This window comes from Stegostoma tigrinum, chromosome 23 (assembly GCF_030684315.1).
Source record: "Stegostoma tigrinum isolate sSteTig4 chromosome 23, sSteTig4.hap1, whole genome shotgun sequence".
In the NCBI taxonomy this organism is placed as follows: Eukaryota; Metazoa; Chordata; class Chondrichthyes; order Orectolobiformes; family Stegostomatidae; genus Stegostoma; species Stegostoma tigrinum.
In genome coordinates, this window is record NC_081376.1 from 37,811,791 (window position 1) to 37,824,834 (window position 13,044).

Genomic DNA, 13,044 nt, shown 5'->3' on the forward strand with positions numbered 1-13,044 from the left:
TGCAAAAAGCTTTGACAAAACGCACCTTTTCTCAGCAAAAATGTAAAGTATGCTAACACCACAACAAATCAAAATGCTCCAACAGAACAAAATACTGGCATTTACATGTTATTTTCAAAGAAAAAAGTATTCTGTCATAGTGGGGAGCATTCCTACCTCTAGAACAGAAGGTCCAGGTTTGAGTCCCACTCAAAAATATTTGATGGTTGAGGAGGGTATGTTCACAACAGATAGGCCAAACAGGTCAAGCATCTACCTACAAATCCTAACACTCGCTAATGACAGGTTGCGGGAACGGGAGGGGTTCCTGGTCAGCCACAGTGAAAGAGAACTTGAGGCTACACCACTATTTTCCATTGCTTCAGACTACAATATACCAGTACCTACATCAACTCATACTCCCCTCAGACAAAATATAGCACACCACCACATTACAAAACATTCAGAATCTAGTTCATTGCTGAAAGTGGGCTTATAAATTTAAATGCACAGGCTACATAGCAGTTGGAATCATCTAGCACAAAAGGAGCCCATTAGGGCCCTCATGATGTGTCGACCTGATCAAAGAGCTTTCTAATTCATCCTGCTTATCATCATGGCACAGGAAGTTCTTCCTCCCCCCTTTTCAAATAGATGCACTCTTGAAAGTTATTGAACCCTTTTAGGCAGGACAATGGATCTTTGAAAAAAAACTTTAAAAATTTTCTTCCACCTTTGTCCTTTATTTTTGACACGTGAATCAAATTGGTCACTGGAAATAGCTTCTCTAACATTATCAGAAATTTTCAATTCTAAACAGCAGTACTGAATTTCCATTGGTCTTCTAAAGAGTAACTCTAGTTTATATAACCGGTCAAAAATGAGTGAAACTGGCTCAGCTTACTGAAGCAACTGTGAGAAAGTTGCATCAGAGGATTTAGTTCTAAGAAAGTTCTGATTTTGCTTAAAGTGTACCCTCAGCATTAAAACCAAGCAATTTTCAGTAATCCAAATCTGACTCAGCAGAACTTCCCCAATTATGAAACAACTTGTTCAGAAGATTTGTACAGATCTTTATCTTTTGAGAAACTGCTGATATGTTAAATGTCAACAGATAATTAGATCTCTTTCAAAAAAGAAAATACAAGTGTCTATATATGGATGGATGAGAATAGGTCAAAGTTCTATCTGCATGCTGCTCTTAATTCAAGTGTAAATATTGCCAGACTTTCAGAAAGTGCTGTATTATTAGACAGCTGACTCATCATAAATTGTATTCACTCCTTGTTGATGCTGGCTCAAATTTTACAGCCAACCGGTTCCAAGACAATTAGGCAAAACAAAAAGTTGAGAATAAAGCAACATATCAATCCCTACAGGGTCACTGCATAACAACTGATTGGTTTGCAATTTCCTGACTGGATGCAAGTTATTTGCCCTTACCTTACCTTTACCTTTTGATAGCCAGAGACTATTTCCCAGGGCAGAAATGGCTAGCACGAGGGGTCATAGTTTTAAGCTGGTTGGTGGAAAGTATAGAGGGGATGTCAGAGGCAGGTTCTTTACGCAGAGAGTTGAGCGAGCATGGAATGCGTTGCCAGCAGCAGTTGTGGAAGCAAGGTCATTGGGGTCATTTAAGAGACTGCTGGGCATGTATATGGTCACAGAAATTTGAGGGTGCATACATGAGGATCAATGGTCGGCACAACATTGTGGGCTGAAGGGCCTGTTCTGTGCTGTACTGTTCTATGTTCTATGTAAACAAAGAAACTATAAATTTAAAGGCCTAATAAGCCTCTGATTTTCACTCAATGAGTTTTTACTGTAACATTTGAATGACAGGAACAAAACACGACAACATTTAAATTAAACAATGAGACAGTAACACATTTCATTCCAAACTAAAAATTGAAAACCATAGATTGTAGTCACTGCTTTACCAAGTGGCTTACTGGATTAAGTTTCCCAAAATAAGGCTGGAGTCCATGGAATTTCCTACAAGAACTATATATACACAAGCACAAAAAGAAGGAAAACCAACACTCCAGAGCTCCTGTTCCCTTTCCGATCACTACTTAAATCATGTGGCTTTCAATTCCATTCTTCTGATGTTAATCCCTTTACTCTACAGTCACTGTTGTAAAGTCAGAAACTCAGCAACGTTTGCACACAGCAAAACCCAACAGGCAAGAACAAACTCTCTGCCAATAACATCTACGTGATAACTTTCAACCACATCTGCTAAAAACGTACACTAAGTGGTGCTCTCAGCACTTCATTTTGAGTGCCGGCATAGATTATACACTCATGCTTTAGGAATAGAACTCAAACCCACACAGACTTGGCAGTGATCTATTCCAACTCACAGGTGAATGTGTTTCTTACTGAATTGGAGGATGCCACACAGTTTTGAACAGCAAAGTTTCGGCCAAAAAAATTCCAGCCCTACACCAAACTGCTCCCAAATGACAGACTTAATCACACTCCCACTCCGTGGCAACAGCCCTTGGTGTCACATCGGAACACCAAGATGGCGCGAATACGAAGTTGGATGCCCATCACTAAGAACACCTGTTTCCACCTCTATCCCCACACATGACTCAGGTCATACAATGTTGGAACATTCATTCTCACCTTTTACCTTAAGTTATGACTATACCAATGCATTCCTGATTAGAAAGTGGGAGTCCATAACCTTGAGTTCATCCAAAACTGTTGGTCTGTCTGTCTGTCTCCCCAAACATTTGTCATTGGTTATCTATTATTAATTACCACTCAATCAAATGCCTTAGTTTTAAAAAGTCTGCATTCTTGTTTTTAAATCCTCCCATGGCTTCATAGCTTTGGAATCCACTCTAATCCCTTTAATTTTATTTGGTTCTGCGTAGACCTCAGATCCACATATTGCAGTACCTTCAGACTGGAACACAGTGCTGGGAACAGCAATGGCCCACATTATACTTTGTTTCATCATGCTCTTGTGAAGCAGGTTGGGATAATGATGTCTAAATACAAGTTTTTGTTATTGTTGTTGTTGTGTAGTTAGAGAAATTGCCAGTTAATCTAGTCTCAACTAGGCCCAGAAAACTTGTACAGGAGAATTTTTTTTTTTTTTAAATCATGCATATTTTTAGCATCATCATAAGACATATGTTGAGGTCAATGCTCATACAGAGTTGGACTCAGTATTTGTTATAGTGAGATTTCTCTAAATCATAATAGAAGTGATTGTATAACTCTGGAATCAGTAACAGAGGAGACAAGTCTAGAATGATCATGTGAAGACAGAGGTCATAGGCACAAGAGAGCTGTATGAGAGATAATGGGAACTGCAGATGCTGGAGAATTCCAAGATAATAAAACGTGAGGCTGGATGAACACAGCAGGCCAAGCAGCATCTCAGGAGCACAAAAGCTGACGTTTCGGGCCTAGACCCTTCATCAGAGAGAGGGGGATGGGGAGAGGGAACTGGAATAAATAGGGAGAGAGAGGGGGAGGCGGACCGAAGATGGAGAGTAAAGAAGATAGGTGGAGAGAGTATAGGTGGGGAGGTAGGGAGGGGATAGGTCAGCCCAGGGAAGACAGACAGGTCAAGGAGGTGGGATGAGGTTAGTAGGTAGATGGGGGTGTGGCTTGGGGTGGGAGGAAGGGATGGGTGAGAGGAAGAACCGGTTAGGGAGGCAGAGACAGGTTGGACTGGTTTTGGGATGCAGTTTGGGGGGGGGGGGGGGGGGGGGGGGGGAGGGGGGGGGGGAAGAGCTGGGCTGGTTGTGTGGTGCAGTGGGGGGGAGGGGACAAACTGGGCTGGTTTAGGGATGCAGTAGGGGAAGGGGAGATTTTGAAACTGGTGAAGTCCACATTGCAGCCTAATGGTATTAATGTGGACTTCACCAGTTTCAAAATCTCCCCTTCCCCTACTGCATCCCTAAACCAGCCCAGTTTGTCCCCTCCCCCCACTGCACCACACAACCAGCCCAGCTCTTCCCCCACACCCACTGCATCCCAAAACCAGTCCAACCTGTCTCTGCCTCCCTAACCGGTTCTTCCTCTCACCCATCCCTTCCTCCCACCCCAAGCCGCACCCCCATCTACCTACTAACCTCATCCCACCTCCTTGACCTGTCCGTCTTCCCTGGACTGACCTATCCCCTCCCTACCTATACTCTCTCCACCTTCGGTCCGCCTCCCCCTCTCTCCCTATTTATTCCAGTTCCCTCTCCCCATCCCCCTCTCTGAAGAAGGGTCTAGGCCTGGAGAACTGTATGAGAGTCTGCTTTACAATAATGGTGATAAAAAGGGGTGTACACGGTATCTGTGGCTCTAACTCCAACATAAAGAGCAAGCAGCCTCAAAGACAGCATATGTGCAGGCACTCAGATACTTCAGACCAGTACCTCCATACGCCAAGTGGCAGTATTGGCTTAAAACATCTAGGACGATGAATTAGCTCCTAAAAGTTCACTGCCTTCAAGAGGAGAATCCACTCAAGGACTTCAGAAAGGAGTCAACACTTTTAGAATCTTGGCTCAGCAAGGAGGAGGAAATGAAAGAAATTAAAATACAAACTGCCTCTGTGTACAAGAGTTCAGGATTCTTGCAGAAGAAACATGTGCTGTATGTGATGGGGTTCAATAAGATAGAACTGAAACAAAAGCAAAGCGGAAACCAGAAAATTCTGCTCATTGAAGTCACATGTAGCACAAAGGAAGATAGTTATTGGAAGACAAGCTGCTCAGCCCCAGGACACCACATCAGAAGTTCTTCAATGTACCAGATTTAGCTCCTTCTCCCCAAGAAAGTCAGAAGTTGGACGTTTGCTGATTATTTCAGTGGTCAATACCATTCAAGTCTATAGATACTAAAGCTGTCTGTACTACACACAGCAAAACCTGAACAGCATTCAGGCATAGGCCATTAATTGCCAAGTAACATTTGCGCCACATAACTCCCAGGAAATGACCAACTTGAAGTATTATTGCCTCATTGACTAGAATTATAATTGGACAAGCCACATGAATATTACAAAACAAAAAAAAAGTTACTGGAAAACCTCAGCAGGTCTGGCAGCATCTGTGAAGGAGAAAACAAAGTTAGCATTTTGGGTCCAGTGACCCTTCCTCAGAACACGTCAGAGATTGAAGCCCTGCAGCAAGTAACTCATTAAGTCTCCCCAAAACCTGGCCACCAATTACAAAGCAGAGGCCAGGAAGGTGATGATGTGCTCCCCACTTCCCTGCATGACTGTGGTACCAGTTAGCTCCCCATGTGACACCTTCAACACTTCACTCAAATATGATCTGGTACCCCAGTACCAAGACCTGGCTGTAGGATGATGAGAATTAGATTCCAAATATTCAAGAGGTATAAGGCATTCAAAAAAGAGGAAGGTAAAGTTCAAATGGTAGCACTCCCAATCAAACATGGTATCAGTGCAATAGTTAGATGTGACATTGGTCCAGACAGTCATGATGTAGACTTGGTTTGAGGAAATGGATGAGGAATATTAAGTAGTCACTTTGTAGCAGTGATCTACAGGGCTCTACCAGCAACTACAATACAAGATAAGTATACAAGAAAAGAAATTAGGTAATCATGATAAAGGGACAACAATTTCATGGTGATCTTAATCTACATAAAACATGGAGAAAAAAACCAAACTGGTAATAGCCTTGATGAGGCATTTATGGAATACTTTCAAAATGTCTTCTAGAGCAGCATGTTCTGGAATTGACCAGAGAGTAGGCTTTACAAGACTTGGTATTGTGAAATATGACAAGATTAATTGTTGAATGCAGAGTATAAAGGACCTCCAGGTAGCAGTCACATGACTAAATCCACACCCAATTTAAAGAGACTTTTAGTTAAAACTTAAATAAGGGTAACTCCCTGGGCATGAAACCTAAGCTAGCTGTAGTGAACTGTAATATTACACTAGGAGACAGATCATGAGGAAGTAATGGCAGACACTTAGAGATATTTCAGAAGAATACTGAGTAAATACATTCCTACTAGTCCTAACAATTCAAAGGGGAGAACCCACTATCCATAGTTACCTAAAGCTAAATGAGTACACTAAACTTAAAAGAAAAAAAAAAACTGATAAATTGAGCAAAGGTAAGTGGATAGTCAGATGGCTGTCATAGTGTAAAGGAAATCACTAAAAAGGGTAATGATTACAAATAAGTTACAGATTGAGAAACAGCTAGTTAGATGTGTAAAAACAGACAGGAAATTAGTTACTCCTCGATTGAGTTTGCTCGCTGAGCTGGAATGTTAGTTTTCAGACGTTTTGTCACCATTCTAGGTAACATCATCAGTGAGCCTCCGACGAAGCGCTGGTGTTATGTCCCGCTTTCTATTTATCTGGTTAGGTTTCCTTGGGTTGGTGATGTCATTTCCTGTTCTTTTTCTCAGGGGATGGTAGATTGGCTCCAAGTCAATGTTTGTTGATGGCATTCCGGTTGGAATGCCATGCTTCTAGGATTTCCTAGAAGCATGGCATTCCAACCGGAATGCCATCAACAAACATTGACTTGGAGCCAATCTACCATCCTGAGAAAAAGAACAGGAAATGACATCACCAACCCAAGGAAACCTAACCAGATAAATAGAAAGCGGGACATAACACCAGCGCTTCGTCGGAGGCTCACTGATGATGTTACCTAGAATGGTGACAAAACGTCTGAAAACTAACATTCCAGCTCAGCGAGCAAACTCACATCCAGAACCTCAACTTGAGCTACAAATCTTCTCAAAACTCATTAGTTACTCCTTTCCAGCTTGGAGAACTTTACAAAAACAAAAAGGGTTACTCCACAGAAGAGAATAGGGAAGTTAATAGTGGATTAGAAAGTGATGATGCAATGCAATAATCGAGGCGATGAATATGTTTTTTGCTTTGGTCTTCACCACAGAGGATACAAAAAAGTAATATTTTTAAATCTGGAGGTTGACAGAAGAGAAAAACTTGATGAAATCAATTTCTAGGGAAGCAGCAAAGAAACTTATGGAACTACACACTGATAGACGTGGTGGACTTCATGCTTTGGACCTAAAAGAGGTGGCTGAGGTAGTAGATGCATTGGTATTAATTTTCAAAACTAGAGGGCATTAGTTTGAGGTGAGAGAGAGGCAAGATTTAGAATCAGAATCCCTACAGTGTGGGAACATGCCCTTCAGCCCAAAAAGTTTACACCGACCCTCAGAGCATCCCACCCAGACCCATCTGCCTATAACCCACCTAATCTACACATCCCTGAACACTACAGACAACTTGGCATGGCCAATCCACCTACCCTGCACATCTCTGAACTATGGGCAAACTCCACACAGTTGCCCAAGGCTGGAATCGAACCCAGGTGCCTGGCACTGAGGCAGCAGTGCAAACCACTGAGTTGTTGGAGGAACTCCAGTACGGCAGCATCTCTGGCAAGGAAAAAAAAAGTGTCAACATTTTGGCCTCAATGACCCTTCTTCAGGTTTCCTGCATCCACAGTTGTGTGTAGGTGTACTATACTTGTACTTCCACAAGGCATTTGGCAAGGTTCCCACAAACATATTGTGCAAAGTAGGAGATCATGGTGAAGGGAGTAACAATTTAACATGGATTGAGCATGGCTGTATGGAAAAAGAATAAGTGGATCTTTTTCAGATTGGCAGGATGTGATGAATGGGGTCAATTCTGTGCACTCAACTTTTTACAATTTATATCAATGATATACATGAGGGGATTGAATCCATGCTCACTAAATTTGCAAACTCCATATCCCACAAGTGAATAAAAGGAGTTGCACAAATATAGGTAATAAAAGCATGCTGTGAAGGTGACAGAAAAGAATGTCAGTGAATATAGATAGGTTGAGAGTGGGCAGAAATCTGGCAGATGGAATAGATTATGGGAAAACATGAAATCTATTTTTTTTTAAATTCTTCCTGCCAAAGTAAACAGAGCAGGATTTAAATGAAGAATAACTGCAGAATTCCAGTGTAGAGGTATTTAGGTGTTCCAGTTCATGATGCATCAAAAGTTAATTTGTGGGTATAGCAAGCAATTAAGCAGCTAAAGGAATGCAATCCTTAAATGACACAAGGAATTAAAGAAGCAAGGATGTTATGCTTAAGTTTAACAGGACACTGGTAAGACCACGTCTACAGTGTGTAGTTTCGATCTTGTTACAAGGAAGGAGGTGAACGCATTGGACAAGGTTTAAAAATATAACAGTACCCAGAAGTGAATGGACTGTCTTATGAGGAGAGATTTTACAGATTGGGCTTGTTTTCACTTGAATTTTGAAGAATGAAGGATGAGAAGTTTGAAAAATTAGACCCTGAATGGTGTGGACATAAAAAGTGGATTTACTTGCATCCAAAGGGGGAATCCAAAACTAAGAGACATTGTTTTAAAATTAGAAGTCGCACTCTTAGAACAGAAATTAGGGATTCTTCTGTCCCCACTCACACCCCTCAGAGCACAGAGGCTTTGGAACTCTGCCTCAGAAAATGATAAAGATGAGATCACTGAATATTAAGATAGAGACAGATACATTCTACCAAGCAAGGGAATCAGAAAAATCAAGAGTAGGTAGAAATATGGAATGTAAAACACAGACAGAACAGCCATGATATTGTTGAATGATACAGCAGGCTTTAATGGCCTAATGGGCCCCTTCAGATCCTAGTTTGTAATTTTTCCTTTTGTCCCTCCTCAAGCGACACAGTGGCAGAGGTGTCACACAAACAAGATGCATTGCAAATATTCACCATGGCTCCTTCACAGCCTTTTCCAAACCATTCTCTCCCACCCAGCAGAACAAGGGCAGCAGGCACTGGAGAATACCAGCACCCGATGTAGGTGTATCTACAGAAGGCAGCTCATGACCACCTTTCCAACAGCACTTCGAGTTGGACAATAAATGTTGGCCTTGCCAACAATGCCCTCAACCCATGATTGGATAATAGACAGTTTTTATAGCAGGATACACAGCATTTGCACAAGTGTAAAAAGTTTTTTTAGAAAAAAACTGCTGTACCAAGAGCAAGCTCCATTTGCTGTCATGCAAAGCTGCAACTCTTCCCCGTGACAGACTACACTTTGGAAAGTACTTCATCATCAGGTGCAAGACACGTCCCTGGGGTTGTGAAAGATGTAAAAGTTCCTTCAGTTTCAAAGAACACTAACTTACACCATGAGCTAACATTGGAATAGACAGTGTACCAATGATCAAAATGACAGTATTTACATTGTGTGTCTGGTGAATTCATATTAATACATTAACTCCTAGGCCGTAACCAAATCCAAAAAAAGGAACGTCCTAGCATTTTCCACAGCACCTTGTCACTCATCTGGCAAGATATGCTGTTTTAGGCAGCAGAGTGAATGATTTTCATGGAGCCAATCATTCAATCCAAGATCAGATACTGCATGCTTGAGACCCCAATTTTGGAGCTGTCTGGTTATTAAGAGTCTGGACTTGACCAACTACCGTACAGCAAGTTTGGAAATCGAGCAAATTAGGCTTTCCTTTATTCGTAGCACTGTCGTCAAATGCACCCAATAGCATTTATGTAGCCCTTTCAATGCAGTAATATGTCCTCGCCCACTTAAACAAGAGCAATTGACAGACAAAGTCTGATAAGCAGGTATAATGACAAATAACCAAAAGCTTGTATTAATAAGAAGACTTCAAAGGGACTTCTTAAAAGGAGGAAAGCAAGCCACAGAGGTTGAGCGGTTTTTTTTAAAAAAGAAACCAAAAATCCTTCAAGCTCAGTAACAGCAAATCACTAGATGTTTGTAAATAAAACTGTGGAATAGATTCCTATTTTATGTTCTCTCAAATTATGGCTATCGCTAGAAAATTGACTGTTGCCAGTCACTAGAAGCCTGTAGAAGGTTGTGTTGGGCCCTGTAAACCAAGTATTCAAGGATATATTGTAGATTGGTGCCAGTCAGTTCTGGAGGAGGGTCACTGGACCTAAAACATTATCTAATTTCACTCCACAGATGCTGCCAAATTTGCTTTGTTTTTCCAGCAATTTCTGTTTGTTTGTTTTTTCAATCTAATATGGAATTTTATTCAACCAAACTTAAAGAGTTGTCCAAACACTATGCCTCCATATAGTTTTATGGTTGCATAGCCTAGTTGGTGTCCTACCGAATGACCCTTACCCCTATCCTAGGATTCACTTCAGTAATAACAGTAACATACAGGATACATGAGAAAATAGGGCTGAAGTTCTCAATCACAAAACCTGACAGGCAGATTGCTCTTCATTTGTCAAACAGTTCATAATTTGTAGCTTGACTGGGCAAATGCAAGTCTCAGCAGTTCGTCAAACACCATAATAGATGTTTGTCTTCAAGCTGGTGACCATGAAACAATTTGTAATTCATGAAATGCAATACAGTTGACATATTTACTATAAATACAGTGGACATACAAGCCTTAAAAGCTCAGCAGCACTGCTTTGGCAAGCATGTCTTATTTGATGGTTTGAAAAAAAATTGTTTCTCTGTCATCTGTGTATTGGAGTTGCTCATCTGAGAAGTCCATGCATGTAAAGTGTTTGGGCAGCTGTTTACCCAGACAAACATTTACTAGCACATTTTGAAGGGCTGCTGTCCCAGAGAACTCACTTTCCCAAAAGGGAAAAGGAAACATTTTTCCCCCCTCCTGAAATCGAGTGAGGGGCTTTCAAACTGCCTCCCCTACAGGTCAGTCTGACTGCATTTTTTTTTAAAAAGTGATCATTACTGGGCCCATTGCTAGTTTTTCATCCCCCCAGCAAGTCAGCTGCAATACAGCCTTCAGAAGGAAATCAGACAAGTACTTGCTTAAAAAAGTTTGCTGGGACAGGAGTGAAGGGCAGGGGTATGGGAGTAAATCAGATAGCTCTTTCAAAGGAGCTAGCACAAGCAGAAGAGATCGAGACTGTGACAATGTCACGGTTTTACAAGGATACAGCTAGGAACATCATAACGCTGACAGGACCATGAAGTTATCCAATTCTAAATTTAATCATATTTACAACACACAGACTTGATATTTTGAACTTATTGACACAATAAACCTTTGGGTATGCTGTGCACTCAATAGTATTTGAGCCATGAATTTGCACACCCTGACAGTTTGAAAGAACAATTGTGTTTTGGGAATAAAGGAGTTCAGTATTAAATCATTCTAACTTTGTTTTTTTTAAAAAGTTAATTTGATACAGTTTTGATTTTAATTGAATTACCATGTACCATGCTTTACAAATCTATTTCAAAATTTCTCCAGAGATAAAATCAACTTCAATAATTAATAAAAAATACTAATACCCAATCTTCCTTGCCTTCCCTGCTATCCACCCCAAAAAAAACTCAGTGGCTCAGATGGCTTCATATCACTGTTTTTTTCTTTGTCATGCTGCTCTTTACTATACTCTATCCTCTATCACAGTCACCTTGAAGGCAAAGTACAACAGCCACCCCCAACAAAAAGGCACATTTTCTAAACACGGATGGAAAATGTACTATTTCTAGGAGCTACCTCACCATCTTGCAGAATTGGGGCTTGGTAATTAAATCTGACATTGCAGTCAGGACCAAAGTCCATATTCACCCAGTGCCAGGTTTTACACAGTGAACACAAAACCATCATGTCATTGAAGTCTGCGTTGAAGGGGCACCTGTAATAAGGTGCACGCCCAGTTGGCACAGTGGGGACCTTACGCAAATAAAACCCCACCCTGAACAAGAAGAGTGTAAATTGATTATTAGAGGGAGGGAGAATAAGGCACTCCCCTTGAATGGCTCGGAAAGGAATCAAATGTAACCTTCGATTCCTAATTGTGTCCATTCCAGCACCGGTGATACACGTTTTTTTCCCTTAAATGCCTCATTCTGCAGATGCTGGGCAACATTGCAGAATTTTCGATGCTAATATCACTGCTCTTCCTGCTCACAGGTGTTTGACAAGGGAGGCAGTGAGGAGGTGCCCTGCAGAAGCAGCGTCCCCGCTTAGCATCCTCTTTCCCCTTCTCTCGCCCATTTACATCTCTGGTTTAACAAATCCACCGCAGATTTCCTCGCCCCTGTCTCCCTGTTACTTACCCGGGGCACCGCAATCCGCACACGCCTGGTTCCCTGGATTCTCCAGCAGATCCTGCAAAAGTCTCCTGTTTCGCTCGACCGCCATGCTATCAAGACAGCTGGAATAGATTCTGTCCTTTCGTTAAAAACAAAAACAAAAAAAAAAACCACACAATCTCCCTTGCAAGACTTGACAAGCTGCAATTTCTTGTTTCCTTATTAAATATTCTATTTTTTTTTAAGGAAAGAGTGGATTTGCCCAGAACCTCCTCCTGCGGCTATGATTTCATCATAAGCCACTTTTTTCCTGCTTGTTGCATGTCGGTTTAAAATTAGATGAAAGGGCAAAGCTTGGGGAGGGGGGGTGTTAAAGCCTTATCACTGAGCCAGCGCCACACATCAAACTTGCTCCGTGCCTCTCACTTGTACTTGTTCCGCATTCTTGCGCCGGCAAAGAAAGTGACCATTTCCCCCTCCCCCCGCTCAGAGATACGCCTTAAAAGCTCCAGGCCGACCTCTAGTGGGAACCAATCAACTCGAATCTGCCGGCACATCCCAATTATTGGCTGGAATGAAGTCATCCTCATCCGCAATCTTTTGTGTTTTGTGCATGTGGGGAGGGGGCTGGTTTGCTTTCAGCCCTCCAGGGGGCCAGGATTTCCCCCCCAACATCTTCACTGAAATCCAGAATGAACACAGAGAAGGCTGGAGAAACTCAGCAGGAGAAGAGGGCGCTGTGTGCCTCCTGAGAAGAAGCTATTTGGTGCCCTTATTTAAGGAATGATATCATTTCACTGGAGACAGTTCTGATTCATAGAGTTATACAGCACAGAAACTGATCCTTCGGTCTGACTCATCCATGCCAGCCACATATCTTAAATTGATTTAGTCCCATTTGCCAGCATTGGGCCCATATCCCTCTAAACCCTTCCCGTTCATGTACCCATCTAGATGCCTTTTAAATGTTGTAATTGTACCAGCCTCTACCACCT

The 13,044-nt window shown here is 41.8% G+C and overlaps 1 protein-coding gene across 2 annotated transcripts in view; it reads right to left on the reverse strand.

The window, feature by feature from the left end:
- LOC125462597 (arf-GAP with dual PH domain-containing protein 1-like) overlaps positions 1–12,579 on the reverse strand; it is a 108,724-nt gene extending 96,145 nt beyond the window's left edge. The window contains exon 1 of one of the 2 annotated variants that reach the window (XM_048552797.2): positions 12,074–12,579. In XM_048552797.2, coding sequence (XP_048408754.1) covers positions 12,074–12,158 — 85 coding nt within the window. In that variant the 5' untranslated portion in view covers positions 12,159–12,579. The remainder of the gene's footprint in view (positions 1–12,073) is intronic. The other variant, XM_048552798.2, reaches the window with a different exon arrangement.
- Between the last annotated feature and the right edge of the window lie 465 nt (positions 12,580–13,044).